Here is an 18788-nt window from a genome sequence, read left to right on the forward strand (position 1 = left end):
TTTTTACTCGTATGTACAAAATTATTATTCAAGTAAGAGGTGGGTAGGTAGGTACTCAATTTTTTTTTTTATGTTTTCACACACATACGAATCTCCTAGATATAGGTACTGTTGACTTTATGGAAGGACAATAACGTCGCAACGTCAGTAAGTGAAGTTCACTATAGAATTATTTTGAACATTCAAGTTGTCTTACTTGTAGGCTGTATTGATGAGTAATAATGGAACATTATAGGGGCTGACCTAATTTTTTATGATACATATTTTAAAGTCTCATGTGAAAGTATATCTTTCAAATGAGTTTATTTTACCAATTCAATATAAAATTGTTCATTATCATAATGTTATTCAATTCCACAACAGTAAGATATGTACCTAATATAGCATTCTTATTTCTACCGAGTAGGTACCTCTTCCGTAGGAAGGTACCTACGTTCCAACCAAAACACAATCATTTTGAAACATATTGCTAATGAAATTATTTCTTTGGCATCAAAAATGCTGATATGCTGTCTAATGTATACTTATACTCATGAAAAATATATTTAAAGAGTGATCACCAATCCAAGTAACGATCTTCCAGCTGCAGTATTAAAAAGGCCCTTCTCCTCCCCCTCCTTCAAAAAAAAGAAAACATCGCCCATTTGGATGACGATTGCATTCTCGTATACGTATACTTTCTCAATGACAAAATCAATGTCAACTGCAACAAACGAATGAGTGGGTGATCACAAAGTACATACTTACGTATTTATGAACGATACAAAGTGATTAACTTTAGTAAATAGGCGGCGTCTCAGAATTTATATGATAGGTCAGTTCTATAGGTTTTAGTTAGGTACCTACCTATTTATTTTTATTCTGTTTTGAGAAACGTAGGTAGGTTTACGAATAGATCTACCTATTGTAAATGATTTGTAGAATAAGTATACTTGGCGAGTATTTAGGTATACAATTGGCATAAAATTTCATACAGAACGATGAATCCAAAATAAGTTAGAGAATGATGATGCCAACCACATCTACGAGCAGCATACCTTGTATAGGTATATTTTGACTCTTGACCAGCCTGCAGATTTATCAAGAAAACAAAAAATTTCAGTTCATTAACGTTCACGTATAAATGAACTGGCGGCTCACTATTATAGTTCGAACAACTTGTGGGCATTATTTTTACAAATAGGTACTCATTGAAGATAGAGAGAAAAAAAATAAAATAAATTTTGAAGGTCTTTGTTCTTTGCAAAATAATATCTATCTAGTCATCCTCATCATGTCGTTAACTGTACCATTGCTGTATCCATGGATGTTATTTTGCCGATGAAATCCAATCTTTGAGGTATATTGAGTATCTAACCGTATTTGGAAATACGATGAGGTTTGTAAACCGCCAACGTTACGATTCAAAGACCAGACTCGCAGCGTTGCCTTTCTTGGAAACTGGTTTACTAGTTTACAACGACTTCCCAAAATTAATACTTGGCAGCGGTAGTTTATGGTGATACTGATGAACACGTATAGCCAATGATGACCATTCATTATATTAATACTCGCCTTACGTAAATTTCTATTGTATTGTATTGCACGCCTTTTGGGTGTTGATTTTCAAATAAATATTTTAACAGTGTTCGATGATGAATTTTCAGATAAAATCAGATCTAAAAAATGACCCGATCTGATCAAATTTAGATAGGTACAAATTGAATGCATCCAGATGAAATTTAATCTAGAAATTGTTTAAATTTGATTATGTCGAGCTTTCATGTTATTTTAACAGGTCATTTTTATCGTAAAATTACATCGAAAATCAAGTAGGCTATATGCAAAGAGCAGGTGATGCAATTTCGTAATTTTTCATACCCAAATGTCAAACAGGGAAAATCAGGGCTACAACATTCCTACTTTTTCTCTCAATTTAATTTAAAGAAATCTTATCCGTGTCCCCAACTTTCAATGAATTATGACTTTTTTTGAAGCGTTATTCAAAAGCCTGCCACATCTCCCAAAAAAATCAAAACGATAAAATACTCGAGAAATTAAATTGGGTAACATTCATCTAGAAAAAAGGGACAAAACTCTTTAATTTTTTGGTAGAGGTAGGTAGTCAATTTTGTCATAATTAATCAAATATTTTTAAGCTCATAAGAAATACTTACAACAGATTGAGAAGGATAAATCTTTCGCAAAACATTTTCACAGCACTCTTTCCTCGAATACATACTAAAAAATATCACGTCTCAGCAAAATATTTCAATTTTTTCATAACTAAATTAGGCGATGCTCAACCATACGATTAAAATTTAAACTGGAGGATAAGTATAATTATTCTTGATCTTTTCAATGGTAGGTAACTACATATTGAAATTTTATATCAAAATTGATAGAATGTCGATGTCGATATTTCATTATTTTATGCTTCGTTTAATAAATATTTTGTTAAAAATGCAAAAATTTAACCACGACTAAAGTCAATTTCCTCAGATGAAACATATGCATTATTTGATTTTTTTCGCGTAACAACTGGAAAAAAAGTAAACCCTAAGTAGGTATATGTAGAGGAGGGGGATAGGGCTAATTATAGCTCGCCGATCGTTGAACAGGTATTATGTGCAATTGTGCATGGATGTGTCCCAATTATAAGCTATAAAAAAGTTTGTTGATAATTTATTACTCCATTCAAAATGAACTGTTTTTCCATTTTATTCTGATATCACCCTCACATAAGAGCTGAATTTAGAACTGCTAAAGTTGATTTTTAAATTTTTAGCAAATATATTTTTTTCACAAAAAGTTTGAATACTGAAGTGAAAATTTGAATCGATTACTCTGTTCCGAGGTAGATCTTCTCGAAACAAACCCAAAATTTTCCATCATCCAAGGCTCCGGATTTTCTAGAAAGAGTTTGAAATTGATTTTGGTAAGTCGATTCCAGATTTTTATGTCTTTATACCGTTTTCAAAAAATCGATAAAAATTGAAAAATTAATTTAGGTAGCTCAAAATTGAATTTAGAGGTGCAGGTGACATGCTTTTTCAGCAAACCAAATTTTTGCTCAATCAAAATCGTCAGGTTGTAAAACATACTAACGTTAAAAAATTCTCAACATCAAAATTGGTCAAAAATTAACCTGAAATTGAAATGATACCAGAGTCATTTTGCAAGAAACGGGTTTCACGTGATTTTCAGTTCTATCTCAACTGTAAGTACGAGTATTAGAAGTACACCATTTGAGAATCATTTATTCGTATTTACATAATTTTTTCAAATACAAGGGCGACATTGATACATTGCTATCCTCTAATAATGAATATCTACTACCTGCCTACCTTTTAAGGGCGATGTCTAACAACAACTAATGCTGGAAAAAAGGCATGAATGATTCAAAATTTAAAAGCAAGTAGGTACCTACAAGAAAGACTACCTATAATTAGAATAAAAAAAACTTTGGGGTATCAAATCATACTCGATCATGAGTCAAAATGCGCCCTCACATTTTGAGTTTTGTTTCAAGAACACTGGAAAATTATGCTAATGATATTATCTTTTTTAGAATTTTTCAATCCTACTTCCATCTATTCCTAATAATAAATATGTGCCTCACACGTGTGATTGGTTCCGATTTCTGATAAATATGAGAAGAAAATATATAGAAAACCAACAGTTGGTACCTGAGTAATGTATGTATGTAGGTACAACATGACGAATGTGCCCACAGAAACTTTTTTCCGGTAAAAAAAAAGTAGTTGAATGCGATCAAGCTCCATATTGATCCTCAGTACCTAGTTCTCTCTCTCTATTGCGAATTAGTAATCAGTTCCTGATACGTTTTTATTATGCAATTCATGGTACGTATATCGATTGCAATAAACGAATGAAGTCAATTTTATTCTCGAGATGTGTTTTTTCTCCCCTCTTCCACTCGTATCCGTCAGTTTATTCATCTTTTCTGTAGGCACACCAGTTGATCATTTTGGTTCCCGTTTAAAGTAACAATTTTACTTCGATTACGACGAGTTTGCACAGCGTAGGCAGTGAAACGTGCGTTACTCAAACAAAAAACAAAATAAACCGAGGATAAAATACTGATACTCGAAAGTTTTGCAGTACCAAGTAGTGACGGTTCTGAAAATATCGGTTAAGCGTCGTGTTGTTAGATTCTGACACAAATTTTCCTCACTTTTGTCGCAAAGTGGTACGTACCTTTATAGCATTGTGTAGGCATTTACGTAAATTTTAGTTTATAACGCATCGTTTCGTGTATAGTGTCGTTCGTAGGTATTTATTAAATTCAACCGCCAATTTCCTTTCTAGAAATTTCAATTTTATTATTTCACTTGTGGAGTGTTTTGTCAAAAATTGTTCTTCGATGAAATAGTTTTACTTTTTTAATGATTTAAATCGAACTTTTGCAAGAGACGTAGTGTGTTTGACATAGATTTGATTACTTGATTTACCAGGTGGTAGGATTTTTTCAACTGTAAGTACCAAGTTGTTCTAGTACAAACATTTTTTTTTATTCTGCAAAAGCTACTGCCAAGTGTTCTTTTTTTGTATAGATACCTAAAATTATTCATGATTTTTTTTTTTGCAAATGTAGGTAACATTTGGTACTTATAGGTGCCTAGCCTACCTACTTTTCATATTATTTCTATAAATTTTGAGTTTATTACAATTTGAGTTTATTACAATTTGAGTTTTGGTGAATGAATTTTCCATTTAGAATAATTCGAGATTTTTTAAAAATTGGTGGGGTGATTTCAGAAAATGTTTCATTTGGTTCCAGAATTTGTAATATGCACAAATTCTTTCAATACCAAATTGGCAAAAGCATATTACTTTTTACGGTTGTAAAATTTTCAGTGGATTCAGCCCACTCACCAACATGAAAATTGTCTAAATTGAACAAAAAATCAAACATTTACTTTAGCTACGTGAGAAAAACCCAAACTTTTCATTTTCAATAGATAGGTCTGTATAAAAAAAAGAGTCGATCGACTAACATAAACTTGTCACTATTTGTTGGTGAAGAGATGCCAAGATTTTTAAAATTCAAAAATTATTTTGAAATGTTTATTCAAATTCGAAAACAAAAAAGTGTGTGGGGGAAGCACCCTTCCTTTTCTTGATCATTTCGAGGTTCTGTTGAAAAAGATGACTTATTTTGCATTGTGTAAAAAATTACACGATTTTGTCCTGAATTGTAAATGTAGGTAGTAGGTACCTATTTCAAGAGTGAGCCTTGTTTTAATAGAGAGAACCGCATCGAGATTCAGGTTCCTTCTCCACTCATTTTCCAACTCTAATTTATTGTAAGAACTTCAAGAAGGTAGGTAATGAATATTTTAAACACTTACGCAAATCAAAAATATCGAGCGTGACATTTCATTGGTGTGCATTCTCAATTTCTCATGATAAATTTTTTCACAATCGAAACAAATTTGTATTAGCTTAGCGAATATTTTTGGGCACCTTTCATTGAATATTGGACAATAAACTCATAAAATTTCATCTACTTATAGCGTTGGCGGCTGAATTGGTATTTTTTTATTCAACATTTTGCAGGTCAACAACCTTTCTTTTATGCTCCCCTCCCATCCTTAAAAATTTAAAACATGCTGATTGTTGATTTTTGTATTGACTGATTTTACAGTATTATTGTTCCGTTTCTGTTCACAAGGTTTATCTCAAAATTGTTATTGTAAAATGGGTGGCTTTCAACAACGACCTTGGACTCCTACAAAAAGGAGAGGACCAATAGCAGCGGAATTTACTGGTCCCGGCCCTGCTTGCGTTGCATTAACGCCTTTGATGGGTTAGTAACGATAAATTTTACGAGTAAACTATACGATAACTCGAGTGAATTAGCATAAATTTATAAGTTCGTCCGGAAATTGTATACATCGAGTAATTTGATTTTATGTACTTGGAGATTATTCATTTCAAAATTTATGCTTTAGGTAATGTGTCAAATGATTCTAAAATAGGAAGAGCACCTTCTTTTTCTTTTGGTTTGAAGTAAGTTTATATTATATTCTTATTCAGGGCGTTTTCTTTGACTATAAATTACCAGTCGTAGGATTTGTTAATTTTTTTTGTGGCTTTCAGACACGACGCTAGAAATGGAAGTGTTGGACCAGGACCTGGGCAATACAACGTGACTGGCCTAAGTGCAAAAGGTGAGCTATCCTGTGACTAAATTTATTAGGGGAACTTACTCGTACATTGAGAAATTCCATGATTTGTCAATTGGAAATTAAATCAAAATTTCGATATTGTTTTCCTGACATCCTCTTTATCTGTTTAATAGGCAAAGATACTCCGCCAGCGATCTCTCTATATTCTCGCAATAAAGAAGGTAAACACGAAATTACCCCGGCTCCTGGCGACTACAGCCCAGAAAAATCAGTAAATGTGATATTGGATAATTCTCCCAAGTATACGTTTGGATTGAAAACACAAGTTCATAAACCTAGTCTGACACCTGGTGAGATACAGATATTTGCTGTACATAACTAACCTCGATTTCAATACTAATATTTCAAGTTGAAATGAGATGAGAATATCGACAGGATGGGTTTCGTTTACTCATCTACCTACCTGTATGAAGAAGATAGAAAACTTAATCTGGTTTATTCATTTGATTCCAATAAGTAATCGTGAAAATGCGACGTTTATTTACGTATACGTATTCAAAATAACACAGTAGGTACCTACTCAGAGTTTCCGATGTTGACATTTTTTGCACCGTTGAATTAATTCAGTTGAAATTGAGAAAAAAAGAGTGATAGGTGCAAAAATATTGTTAATTCTCATTTTCATCTAATTTTTCGGTGATAAGTACCTATCGTTTAAAGAATTATTTACCATGAGTATTGCACGTGCACTCTTCACCCAAATCATGCGCGGCACAGTTGAGTAGGTTTGTAGTTGTACCCAACGTTTTTATGATATTTGAAACTAATAACATTACTTTATTGATTTATAGCTCCGGGAGAGTATGCCCCCGAAAAATCAGCCGCGACTCTTTTAGATAATTCGCCAAAATATACTTTTGGAATGAAATCGCAAATTGAAAAACCTAGCACTACTCCAGGTACGCTTCATGACTTGGTAACTATAAATATTTATTCGCTATCACAATCGCAAATCTTATTCAAGTTCTTGAATCTCAGCTCCTGGAGAGTACTCCCCTGAAAAATCAGCTGCCGTATTACTCGATAATGCACCTAAATATACATTTGGAATGAAATCACAAATTGAAAAACCTAGTACCACTCCAGGTATACCTATACTTACAACTTTTATGTATAACAATTTTTTTATGGTCAAACTAAAATTTTCAAATTTTATTGTATGATATATGGTAGCGCCTGGAGAATATTCGCCAGAAAAATCTGCTGCTCTTTTATTGGATCACTCACCCAAGTACACTTTCGGAATGAAATCTCAAATTGAAAAGCCAAGTTCTACACCAGGTATGCGTCATTTTCATATTAAATCAGAATTTCTTTGATAGGTAAACTAAACATTTTTTCTGTATAATATGGCAGCTCCGGGAGAATATTGTCCAGAAAAATCTGCTGCTGCTTTATTGGATAACTCCCCCAAGTATACTTTCGGAATGAAATCACAAATTGAAAAACCTAGCACTACCCCAGGTATGAAACATTGGTTGTTACTCGTATTATTACGTACTTTAATTTTTCTTCAACGCCCATACCTAATATTCAAAATGCATCTTGCATATAGCTCCTGGAGAATATTCGCCAGAAAAGTCAGCAGCTACTTTGTTGGACAGTTCGCCCAAATATACGTTTGGAATGAAATCACAAATTGAAAAACCGAGCTTAACGCCAGGTAACTTTCGTTTTTTTTCTTCAAATTTTACGTACCTACCTACTTATCTGCTGTGAATTTCTCCTACTTACGGATTTAATTATTTCGGATCGTTTTGCTCCAATTTATGAAATTTAGCTCCTGGAGAATACTCGCCAGAGAAATCAGCAGCAGTTTTATTAGATAACTCTCCTAAATATACGTTTGGAATGAAATCACAGATAGAAAAACCAAGCACCACTCCAGGTGATGACTCATGACTTCTCATTAATAATAATTTAAATACCTACTTTATTTGTTCCGGGATAGGTATCTTTACTTGTGAGAATTGGACTTTTTAAAAAAATGTAGTGCTTATAAGACATTTTTGAAACTCTTCAAGTTTTTCTTACTTATAATTTGTAGTCAATTGATGTTGAAAAAGTTATTCTTTTGGTCTAAAAGGATAACCTAGCTGTTGGTAAATACACGAGCTTAATTTGTGTGATTCTAAAATTTTCAACTCTCCTATTCGTAGCACCTGGAGACTATTCGCCAGAAAAATCTACTGCAGTGTTACTAGATAATTCTCCTAAATATACTTTTGGCATGAAGTCACAAATTGCGAAACCAAGCATTACTCCAGGTTACTTTTCGAGGCATTTCTTTTTGCACTGAATATGTAGTTGTTCACTAGTGTTGGCATTTAATACATTGATATACTGATTACAAATTACTTTTCTGTCCATACATGTATAATAGCTCCTGGAGAATACTGCCCGGAAAAATCAGCCGCAGCTTTGTTGGATAATTCACCTAAATATTCTTTCGGCTTGAAATCACAAATTGAAAAACCGAATGGTGTTCCAGGTATCTTACCTCTATACGTACATTTTATAGTTACCTACCTATTTATTTATAGGTAGAAGGGTCGGGTCTCCGATCGAATCATACATTAATTTTTTTTTAAATAATAATTTTCAGCTCCTGGAGACTATTCGCCTGAAAAATCAGCCGCTGTGTTGTTGGACAATGCTCCCAAGTATTCTTTCGGAATAAAATCGCAGATCGAAAAACCCAGCATGACGCCAGGTACCAATAACTCCGATAATTGTTCAAATAAAATCAGCACAATTTGGACTTGAATGATTTTTTCATGATATCCAATTAATTTTTTTTGTAATTATAGCTCCTGGGGAATACTGTCCCGAAAGATCAGCTGCCGTTTTATTGGATAATTCGCCTAAATATTCTTTTGGTTTGAAATCTCAAATAGAAAAACCAAGTACTACGCCAGGTATAATATATCATTATTATGAATGTTGAAATAAAAAATGTTTCATTTAATTTGTAAGCTACGTAATTTTTATAAAAATATTGTAAGTACATATACCTATCTAATAACTACCTAGTACCTACCTATCTTGTTTTAATAAATTATTTAAAGCTCCGGGAGAATATTCGCCTGAAAGGTCATCTGCTGTTCTGTTGGATAACTCACCAAAATACACTTTTGGAATGAAATCACAAATCGAAAAACCGAGTACTACACCAGGTTTGTTTAATATTCATCATATTGCTTTTTTTTTTTTTTTTTTTTTAATCAAGAGGGAATAAGATTTGTGTTTGTATATGCGTACATAATTACTATGGTGTAAAATAATTTCAGCCCCCGGAGAATATTGCCCCGAAAAATCAGCTGCAGCGCTACTCGACAATGCGCCCAAGTATTCCTTCGGTATAAAATCTCAAATTGAAAAACCAAGCACGACGCCAGGTATGTAACACTCGAAATTTTTCTAGTGTATAGGTACCTTGTTTGTTTCGTATCACTAGTGATATCTTCGTAAAATATCCAATTACTAAACCTATAGGTACATACTTATTCGTTACACCTGTTCAAATATTTTGCTTGGTTATCTATCGCTCCATATAACTGACGATAATGCAACTCAAAATGCACTTACATTGATAGGTTGGTTCACCAACAGTGATATTTGAAGAAGCAATAAATTGCTTTTGCGAATACTTTATTCGATGCCATCGCTGCGATAAATACTCGTCAACTTCAAAAAAATATGATAACACCAACAGTTTCAATTTTTTTTTTTTTTTAAATCGAAATTGGTTTTATTTCATCTTACAATATTGGTTGATGATTGCCCCTTCAAGTGGCTTGTATCAGTTGGAGAACCTTCATACGTGGTATTTGAGTTGCAGCATCAACAAATAGAAGGCGAGAGAATGGAAATCAAATTCTGTTGGTTTCTGTTTGATTTTACTCGAAATTTTTTTGTCCTAGCTCCGGGTCATTATAAATTGGAAAGGTCCGGAACTATTATTCTTGGACATTCTCCAAAATATACGTTCGGTCTGAAAACATCTATTGAGAGACCAAGTGATACTCCAGGTATGTTCATTTTTTCAATGCCTACCTAATTTATCTACTTATATTATGAAAAAAATTTGAGACATAAAAAGACAACATCGAGCTACTTCGTATTTTAGTGCGATCTTTTAAGAATAGTGTTTATAGTATTCAATTGAAGCATGTGTTTCCAAAACGCACTATATAAGTCCATTTTCAACGATTCTGAGGTTGCAAGGCCATCTAGCATAAAGTTGCGGCCCAAAATGTCTGATTTTTTGATATGTTGTGACCAGAGGTCTTGGCTACAACATATCAAAAAATCAGCCAATTTGGGCCATTTCTACATTTCCAAATTGTATTAAGTACCATGAATTTCTTATCAATATTTTTTTGGACTTGGTGCGTTTTGGAAACACATGCTTCAATTAAGAACTAGGGAGTTATCAAAATATTGAAGCATACGTATGTCAACTACTGCGAATAAAAGTAATCTTTATAATGACCCCCCCCCCTGCGTATTAGGATGTACCTACATATTATGTATTTTAATACAAGTAGGTAGAAGAACTGGAACTGAGAATAATTAAGAAATGGGTAAGTCTACCTGCTAATGGATACCATCCAAGTTATACGAGACACTTGCGGTCGCGATAGATATAAATTTAAATTAATGTTTTCTCCTTTGATGTTAAAATTACTGTAGCCTTGAAAAACTATGCATTTATGAACTTGCACCGTAAAATATGATGCAACTATGTTGCGCACGTGAATGCTGAATTGATGCACAAATCATTGTTTAGGAAATCACTCGCAAGAATTTTGAATACGTATACGTGATGAATTTTATGGATGATTATTTATACCCATACGTCCTATACTTATTGCATATAATTTATGAAAAAATACTCTTTTATGATGATGTATTTAAAAAATTTTCTATTGTAGCTCCTAATGTGTACAACATACCGCCTGCTCTGGGTGGCTGTGCGGAAGGTAATATTAGAACAGCGCCTGCCTTCAGCATTTCTGGAAGACAGAAAGAATTCCGAGATGAAAGAGCTCTTATTCCGGGACCGGGTACATATGAAAATCCCAATGCTGACGTCATTAAACCGAAATCTCCCGCTTATTCTGTTAGTTCTCGATATCAAATGCCGTCTGATAGTAATTTGAAACCAGGACCTGGAGCATACTCTCCTGAAAAGGTAATGCAAATGTGTAGTAAGGTATCAGTAAATGGCTCAGCTTTCAGGATCAATATATACTTCAAAGTCACAAAAATTATTCAACATCCTTGTTGAGCTTAATTGCTTCTTAGTTGGTGTGTATGAGTCGTGTCTGGTGCTCTACGTTTTGATAGAACTATTTTTTTGCTTTTTTGATTCCTGAAATTGATACTTGATCATATTGTATTTTTTTCAATGTTTTAGATACAAATCGATTATCCTCCAGCACATTCCTTCGGCATCAAACACTCTGAATATACGTTCAATCTTGTTTATTGACCATATTCAGATTCAAGAAATTTAGCTAGGTATTTCAAGATGGTACTACGATTTCTTTTCTGAAAATTTGAATATTTTAAGTATTTATTTTTTTCGTATTAAAAATGAGGTTTTAAAAAACAGTAATTGAGTACCTAATAATTAAATTGAATACGTGGTACGTATAAAAAATGATTTTAAAAAATATAAACGTGTACCGATTAAATTTAAACACAGCTCGCGATCTCGTTAGCATTTACAGATATTACTCATGCGTACAATGAACCGTTGTAATCCTACTTTCGGCTCAAGATTGAGTATAAAATATATTTCAATTCAACTATACTTAGGTACTCTCATTTCGATCAGAAATGCTTGGTTTTATATTTTTATACGTGATAAGTAATCATAAGTCGATTCAACTGATCAAAATCATTTTTTTCCATGACATAAATTTAAATTTTGAAAGTCTTTTAGCACTCATGAAATTATCTGAATCAATTCACGTGACATTTTCATATAAATAAATAAAAAACTAAATGTAAAAGTAGAAAACTACACACAAATGGTAGACGTATAATTTTTCGAGCCAATTTTAAAGACATTTTCAAAATCATAGTCAGCGAAGACGACAGTACGAAGATTATCATCTCGTCTCGATGTTATTTCCGAACTACATTATGCAATATACGTACACTATTTCAACAAAAATAAATATTTTACTTCGTTGTTATATTATTCAACATTTAAAAAGCGTACATTTTGTAACACAAATCGCAACAATCAAGCAACAATAACGACAATAACAAATTAAGTTACATATTAAATAATTTAACAGATATCTTTTCTTTTTTCATTTTTCGCTGATCAGTGAGCGAATGGGAGAGAATGCTCGAAATTAGGCACTTCTCGCAGCTGCTTTTTTACTAGCTCCAATGACAATATTGACTGGGTTTTGTAAGAGCCATTGAACGGTTTCTAAGAAATCCGCAGCTGCTGATTCACTAATAGCGCGGGAGTCGAATGATAAAGTAGAAGTCATTTTGGTTTTGGCATTTTTATTGATATCTGAATGAAAGATCGAAGATTGATTAGAAAATACAAATTGCATAATATGAATAAAAAAATTGATTGAATAATAGTTCTTTCTGTTCTCAACTTACCAACAAACTGACGTCCTCCGCCGACGGCTAAAATGGCACACTGAGGAGGATTTATTATAGCACTGAATTCCGAAATCCCGAACATACCCAAATTCGAGATTCTACACATATATGAAAAAAATTAAAAATATAAATCAAAACCATGTTTTCAAATAAAAACTCAATTGCGATTGATTTGCATTTTGACTTACGTGAAACTTCCCCCTTGGAATTCGTGTAATTGCAATTTACCGAGACGAGCTTTTTTCGCTAATTCTTTTATTTCGGCCGAAATTTCATCTACACTTTTTTGATCAGCTTGCTTTACAATGGGTGTAATTAAACCGGAGTCGGTTGCAACTGCTACCGATATATCTATAGCGGAATTATCGACAACCTTTCAAATGCAAAATGTACATTATTTTTAAAAAAAATTCAACTCCGGTGTTTAAACATGATGGAAATCAATAAATTACCTCATCTTTGATATACAACTTATTAACATGCGGGCATTGCTTTAATGCTAAAGCGACTGCTTTAATTACAAAATCATTAACGGAAACATTTACACCGGCAGATTTCATCTGTTTTCTCAACGACAATAGGTCATCAACTTCAGCGGTAACTGTAGCGTACGCATGAGGAATGGTTGTCTAGACGAAAATAATACATCATGCATGAGAATGTCATCAAATGATCGGAGAAAAACGTTATTATTTACCTTGGATATCGTTAATCTATTAGCAATAGTTTTTCTCATTGATGATAATTCGATATCTGTATATTTTTCGAACGTTTTTCTCGTGAAGGTAACTTCATCCACCGCAGTTGATGCGGAACTTTTTTTCGGCAATGGAACTGAAAAAATAGACACATTAAACAATATGAATCAAATGTTAGAAAAGTGTAGATTCATTGATGAAACGATTGTTTACCAGGAGTTGGAGGTTTTGGTTGCAACTTATTGGCGGTAACATAATTTAAGACATCTGATTTTAATATTTTCTTATTTCTACCAGTAGCTGTCACTTTGGAACCGTCGATTTGATATAATTCCAAAAGTATTCTAACAGCTGGTCCGTAAGATCTGCAAAAATTAAAATAAGGCCTTTCCTTTACACGAAGAAAGTCATTTTCAACATTTTCAACATTTTTAGATTATTGGTTTCACGTACAAATGATCGCGAGAAGGCGCTGAAGCGGGTTCTTTAGGAGATTTTTCGGCTACTTTCTCAGCAGACGCAGCTGGACGAGCGCTAGAAGAAGGTACTTTCACATTTTTCCAATCTGCTCCTTCCGGAACTAATACAGCAATCATAGAATTCACTTGAACACCGGCTGTACCTTCTTTGACCTGAATAAGAAATACATCGATAGAGTAGAAATGAAATTAGTCCAAACTTTTTCAACTTCATAAGACACACAATACACAAGTACTAACTAATATTTTGGCTAAGATTCCTTCTTCTTCTGTTTCGAATGACATGACAGCTTTGTCGGTTTGTATTTCACAAAGTACATCACCTGGTGCCACAGGATCACCTTCTTGTTTGCACCATTTCACAATAGTTCCTTCGCTCATGGTAGGAGAAAGAGATGGCATTAAAACACGTTGAATTCCTGAAAATGAATAAAATTCCAATGACCTAAACTGTATTCATGAAAATACATATATCAATTTGTAATGGCGATAATCTCACCAAGTTCTTCATCAGTAGCAGTGTTGGTCGATTCAGACGAGGCTTCACTAGCAATACTCGATTCCGAATCACTGGGTAACTCCACGCTTTTCCAATCTTCACCCTCGTTTACGATCAATCCTATTAAAGCGCCCACTTGAACGTCCGAAGTACCCTCGGGAATCTAGACCAACAAAAATTCATCAAAAATCGGACAGGTATAGGACGTATGAAACCTGACATGAGTGTTCAATCAAAAATACGTTTAAAACTGAATTCTTACCAGCACTTTAGCTAAAATGCCTTCTTCTTCAGTTTCGAATGACATTACGGCTTTGTCAGTTTGTATATCACACAGAACATCTCCTGGAGCAATGGGATCACCTTCTTTTTTGTGCCATTTTACAATTGTACCCATAGTCATAGTTGGTGATAAGGAAGGCATTTTGATATCCATTCCTTTGACTGTAAAAATTACAAATAGTGTCGTTGAAAGCTCTATTTAATCAATTACAAGAAGTCTTTAAAGTTATTCTCTACGTACCATTTAGAAAGGCCGATGTGTGTAACTGAAAACGAAATGAAGCTCTTTCTGCCGAATAAGAAACATTACTCAACGATTCAATGGCAAGAAATTTTTTAGCTATATTGACACATCGCGATCTTATTACAGTAGACATTTTGAGCAGTGGAATGACTAAAGATTATAAATTTAGGTATTTAGTATAAAAGGTAAAGATACATTTAAAAGCATAAAGTTTGAACTTATTTTTATCAAGACTGATGAGGAGAAAATTTGAAGGTTACATCCAATTAACCCTTCGCATTTCACCGAACACACCGAACAACTCAAGATCAATGTTATTTTTCTTATCACTACTTATCAAATTTGTAGTGCTGTACAACAACCGGATAATCGGAATGAAATCGGAATATGCCATCCGGTTACTGCTTTAACCGATTAACCGGATGACACCCGGATTCGCCGAATCCATTGTTTTTTTTGTCTGTTTCTGTGACTTTTCCAACGCAGAGATTCGAAATCCAAAAAAAAGTCACAGAAACAGTAAAAAAAAAACAAAGGATTCCTGGAATCCGGTTGACAACCGGATATTCGGAAACTCGGATGCTTAAGATTCGGCGTTAACATCTCGTGGCGGCGCCACCATCGACTTGCTGAAAGGGGGACTTTTTGCAGAGAATCGCATTCATTCGCATCTCGACTAGTCGTGTGTGCGCGTGTGTAAGTGTGCGTGAGTATGGAAATGTCCCCCTTTCAGCATGATAACATGTGTTTCATGCATCTCACCGCCAGAGTGCAACACATGTTCGTTGACTCCGAATCCGAGTTTCCGAATTCCGGTTGTTGTACAGCTCTACAAATTTGAAAAAAAATCACAGAGAATAAAGTTGCAGAAGGACAACAACTCAAAAGTTGAAAAATTCAATGTAGAATCTGGCAAAAAATTACGCACTCCAAGTCAATTTTCTGAAAATTCGTTTAGTGCTGGTGCTTCCTTCCAGTTTACGAATCACACAACAGTGGAAGAAAGTTTCGGTTGCTTGCTAGCGGATCTGCGATCTGCGTTTAATTATTTTACTGCTTTTTTGAGAATTGTGTACTGTTGTGAAATTTTCGCTGAAAAAGGTATTTTACTTTTAATAATAGTCGTGTAATGTATCAAATTTCCGGTGTTTGATTCCACTCAAATGCAGAAATGACTTGAGATACAAGCATTTCTGCTTATTTCGTGTAATTCCGATTGTATTCTCTGTACTGCATGTTGCAGTTTGTTGTCTAGAATCGGTATTCTGTTTCCAATTTAACGAACTGAGTAAGTATTAATTATGTTCAATACGTCATTTTGATGAAATTCGAGCTATACTTAATATCATGCAGTGTATTCTACGTAAAAATCATTACATTATTCATTAGTACTTTAATTCTCATAGACTGATAAATGTTTATGTCTGATACCAAACAAGGTAGTTTATCGCAAAGCTTCATCTTGTCCCTAGCGTTGTCTTCTTCTCAAACAGTCAAAGATGTGTAAAGACTCATTTTTTGAATAAATGAATGAACGAAGGAATGATATAAGTATTCGAATGTATTTCGAATTGTCTAAATATCAACTTCGAATAGTATTGAATGCATTTCGCTTATCGATACGGTGACTGATAGGCGTAAATACGTTTCTGAAATTTGATCGTTGAATCGAGATACTGCATTGTGTGGTTTAGATAAGAATATGACATCTTTCTCTAGTGCTCGAATATTCATCATATTTTGGACCATTTCGCTCTAATTGATATTTGTTTTGCAGGAAGCGATGTCGTTGAAACAAATCGTGGTGAAAAGTGCCACCGCAATGTCTCTTCACGAACGGTGAGAATAATTTGAGTTGTATTTTTTACCTCCGCAGTAATGCTATATTATGATAAAATAATATCAACATTTTTATCAATTCATTACAGCTTCACCAAGATTAGAAAGACGAAAGAAGCCTCCACGTCCGGTGAGCGGGTTATGCAGCAGTTGGCTTCTGGTCGAAACAGGCGATTGGCGCAGCAAATGGAAAGACGTCCTTCTGTTGCCGCTGCATTAAGAAGAGTTCGTAGTTGATATTTCATTGCATGAACTTTGATGTTTCGTGAGGAATTCGGAATGGATCAACTGACGATTTATTTTTAATTTTAGGATTCAATTAAAACAAGACTTGGTCTTCCAGGAGCCATAAGTGTCAGAGAACGTTTACGATTACCTCGAGGTTTCAGCGCACGGCGTGGTCGCGGTAGCTTGGCCGGAAAATCTCCATTGACGAGGGGACTCAATCGTGGAATAGGTAAATATAATCGTTGTATTTATCAGAAATTCGTTTCGATTGTAATTTTTAAGTGTTTTTTCTAAACAAATAATCAACTTCTGTTTTTTTGTAGGCGTCGCTGAAAATGCTATTTTAGCTGCTCAGCGTAGATCTAGAGCCAGAAGCCCTTTCGTTGCTAACAAAGTCGCTCGTGAGTATTGCATCAGATTGCATTGAATTCAAATTGCGCAAGAGGAAAATGTTCTGACGTTTTGTTATTTACCGGATTTTGATTGAATATTTTTCAAAAGGTCGTCGATCGAGAAGTCGATCTAGAAGCAGATTACCATTTCGTTCGAGGAGTCGTAGTCGTAGTCGAGCACGATCTCAAAGCAATAATAGATTCAGGAGCAGAAGTAAATCGCGTTCCCGATACCCTGGTTAGTTATCAAAACATACTGGAATAGTTTGTTCATTCATTTTATTTTATTTTTTGAATATCACCTAATCACTTATCGTAATTTCAGAAGCTGGAACTTCGCTTAGAGGACAGTTTTCAGGACGTCGAAGAGGATTCGGGAGAGGACGAGGAGGAAGTCTGAGAAATACAGTAAGAAATGACTTAAGATCATACAGACCTAAATTAGGCGGTGGATTCCGTTCGAATAATGGAAATACTATCGGACGTAAAAGAGGCCGTGGTAGTTTTAGGTAATGATCATTATAATTCATCTTTATCATTCGCCGGTGCAATGATTACTTGAATATTGATCGGTTCGAATAACGTGTTTGTAATTCGTTCAAACAGAAGTCGACTTCGCGGAAGAGGCCGTGGTCGTGGCACCGACACTGGCAGAGGAAGAGGAAACTTCAATCGCGGTCGCATGCCAACCAAAGAAGAATTAGATCGAGAATTAGATCAGTATATGTCCACGTCAAAAGCTACGTTAGATAAAGAGCTGGATACAATGATGAGTGAAGAAACATGGCATTGAAACCTGAGAATGAGTTTTTGATAACATAATATGGCCGTTTTTTCTTCTTTGTATACTTCACCTTTGTCCTATCATAGTTTTGTTGTATGATTGTCAGTGTATATAAACATCTGGACCGGTATATTTTCTGTGTCGTATATTAAGATGTAATTGATCTGCATAATCTGCAGTGAGCATGGACTAATTTCATTTGATGTCAAGTACCATTATTGTATTTACTTTCTTTGAGATTTTTTTTGTCTTTTTCATCATAATTTTATTTAATTTATATAGATTAACATTGAAAGAACAAATTGAAAGAAATGTATATTTTCAATAGTTGAGAAGTTATTAACTATGTGCAGATGTATTTTAAGGAATAAAACACGTTCTAAATGTATGTGAAGTACCGTTTCGTTTTAATTTGTTTTCGAATTATCGAGTCTCGAAAACGAAGAAAAGTTTTTTTTGGGTAGGCCTAATGGTAAGCGAGCGTTTAAATTCTGTAAATTATATCAT

The 18788-nt window shown here is 34.1% G+C and overlaps 3 protein-coding genes across 3 annotated transcripts; 2 read left to right on the forward strand and 1 right to left on the reverse strand.

The window, feature by feature from the left end:
• Positions 1-3953: 3953 nt before the first annotated feature.
• LOC135839285 (mucin-1) lies at positions 3954-12403 on the forward strand. The gene is made up of 20 exons (XM_065355252.1): positions 3954-4192; positions 5678-5812; positions 5958-6015; positions 6106-6176; positions 6308-6484; positions 6986-7093; positions 7173-7280; positions 7368-7475; positions 7551-7658; positions 7750-7857; positions 7975-8082; positions 8354-8461; positions 8578-8685; positions 8800-8907; positions 9005-9112; positions 9263-9370; positions 9485-9592; positions 10118-10225; positions 11132-11391; positions 11617-12403. The coding sequence occupies exons 2-20, from the start codon at positions 5704-5706 to the stop codon at positions 11689-11691; spliced, it is 2154 nt and encodes a 717-aa protein (XP_065211324.1). The 5' UTR covers positions 3954-4192; positions 5678-5703; the 3' UTR covers positions 11692-12403.
• Positions 12213-15347, reverse strand: LOC135839286 (pyruvate dehydrogenase protein X component-like). The gene is made up of 11 exons (XM_065355253.1): positions 15036-15347; positions 14775-14956; positions 14513-14675; positions 14254-14432; positions 13988-14166; positions 13748-13899; positions 13534-13670; positions 13289-13465; positions 13025-13209; positions 12834-12934; positions 12213-12738 (listed from the first exon to the last, which is right to left on the reverse strand). Exons 1-11 carry the CDS (start codon positions 15169-15171, stop codon positions 12569-12571), a joined length of 1761 nt encoding a protein of 586 aa, XP_065211325.1. The 5' UTR covers positions 15172-15347; the 3' UTR covers positions 12213-12568.
• Positions 15348-16037: 690 nt separating this feature from the next.
• Positions 16038-18669, forward strand: LOC135839291 (chromatin target of PRMT1 protein). Its single transcript, XM_065355266.1, has 8 exons — positions 16038-16326; positions 16816-16877; positions 16967-17102; positions 17190-17334; positions 17429-17506; positions 17607-17735; positions 17823-18006; positions 18104-18669. Exons 2-8 carry the CDS (start codon positions 16822-16824, stop codon positions 18288-18290), a joined length of 915 nt encoding a protein of 304 aa, XP_065211338.1. The 5' UTR covers positions 16038-16326; positions 16816-16821; the 3' UTR covers positions 18291-18669.
• The last annotated feature ends 119 nt before the right edge of the window (positions 18670-18788 follow it).

This window comes from Planococcus citri, chromosome 3 (assembly GCF_950023065.1).
Source record: "Planococcus citri chromosome 3, ihPlaCitr1.1, whole genome shotgun sequence".
Lineage (NCBI taxonomy): Eukaryota > Metazoa > Arthropoda > Insecta > Hemiptera > Pseudococcidae > Planococcus > Planococcus citri.

What these genes read in the sequence shown, in the direction of transcription:
- LOC135839291 (XM_065355266.1), top strand. Translation starts at nt 16,822, where the DNA reads ATGTCGTTGAAACAAATCGTGGTGAAAAGTGCCACCGCAATGTCTCTT. An exon ending in GCAATGTCTCTTCACGAACG is followed by an intron (nt 16,878 to 16,966) that starts GTGAGAATAATT and finishes AATTCATTACAG; the next exon opens with CTTCACCAAGATTAGAAAGA. An exon ending in AGAGGCCGTGGTAGTTTTAG is followed by an intron (nt 18,007 to 18,103) that starts GTAATGATCATT and finishes TCGTTCAAACAG; the next exon opens with AAGTCGACTTCGCGGAAGAG.
- LOC135839285 (XM_065355252.1), top strand. Translation starts at nt 5,704, where the DNA reads ATGGGTGGCTTTCAACAACGACCTTGGACTCCTACAAAAAGGAGAGGA. An exon ending in AAAACCGAGCTTAACGCCAG is followed by an intron (nt 7,858 to 7,974) that starts GTAACTTTCGTT and finishes TATGAAATTTAG; the next exon opens with CTCCTGGAGAATACTCGCCA. An exon ending in AAAACCAAGTACTACGCCAG is followed by an intron (nt 9,113 to 9,262) that starts GTATAATATATC and finishes AATTATTTAAAG; the next exon opens with CTCCGGGAGAATATTCGCCT.
- LOC135839286 (XM_065355253.1), bottom strand. Translation starts at nt 15,171, where the DNA reads ATGTCTACTGTAATAAGATCGCGATGTGTCAATATAGCTAAAAAATTT. An exon ending in GCATTTTAGCTAAAGTGCTG is followed by an intron (nt 14,676 to 14,774) that starts GTAAGAATTCAG and finishes TTGTTGGTCTAG; the next exon opens with ATTCCCGAGGGTACTTCGGA. An exon ending in TGCTACTGATGAAGAACTTG is followed by an intron (nt 14,433 to 14,512) that starts GTGAGATTATCG and finishes ATTCATTTTCAG; the next exon opens with GAATTCAACGTGTTTTAATG.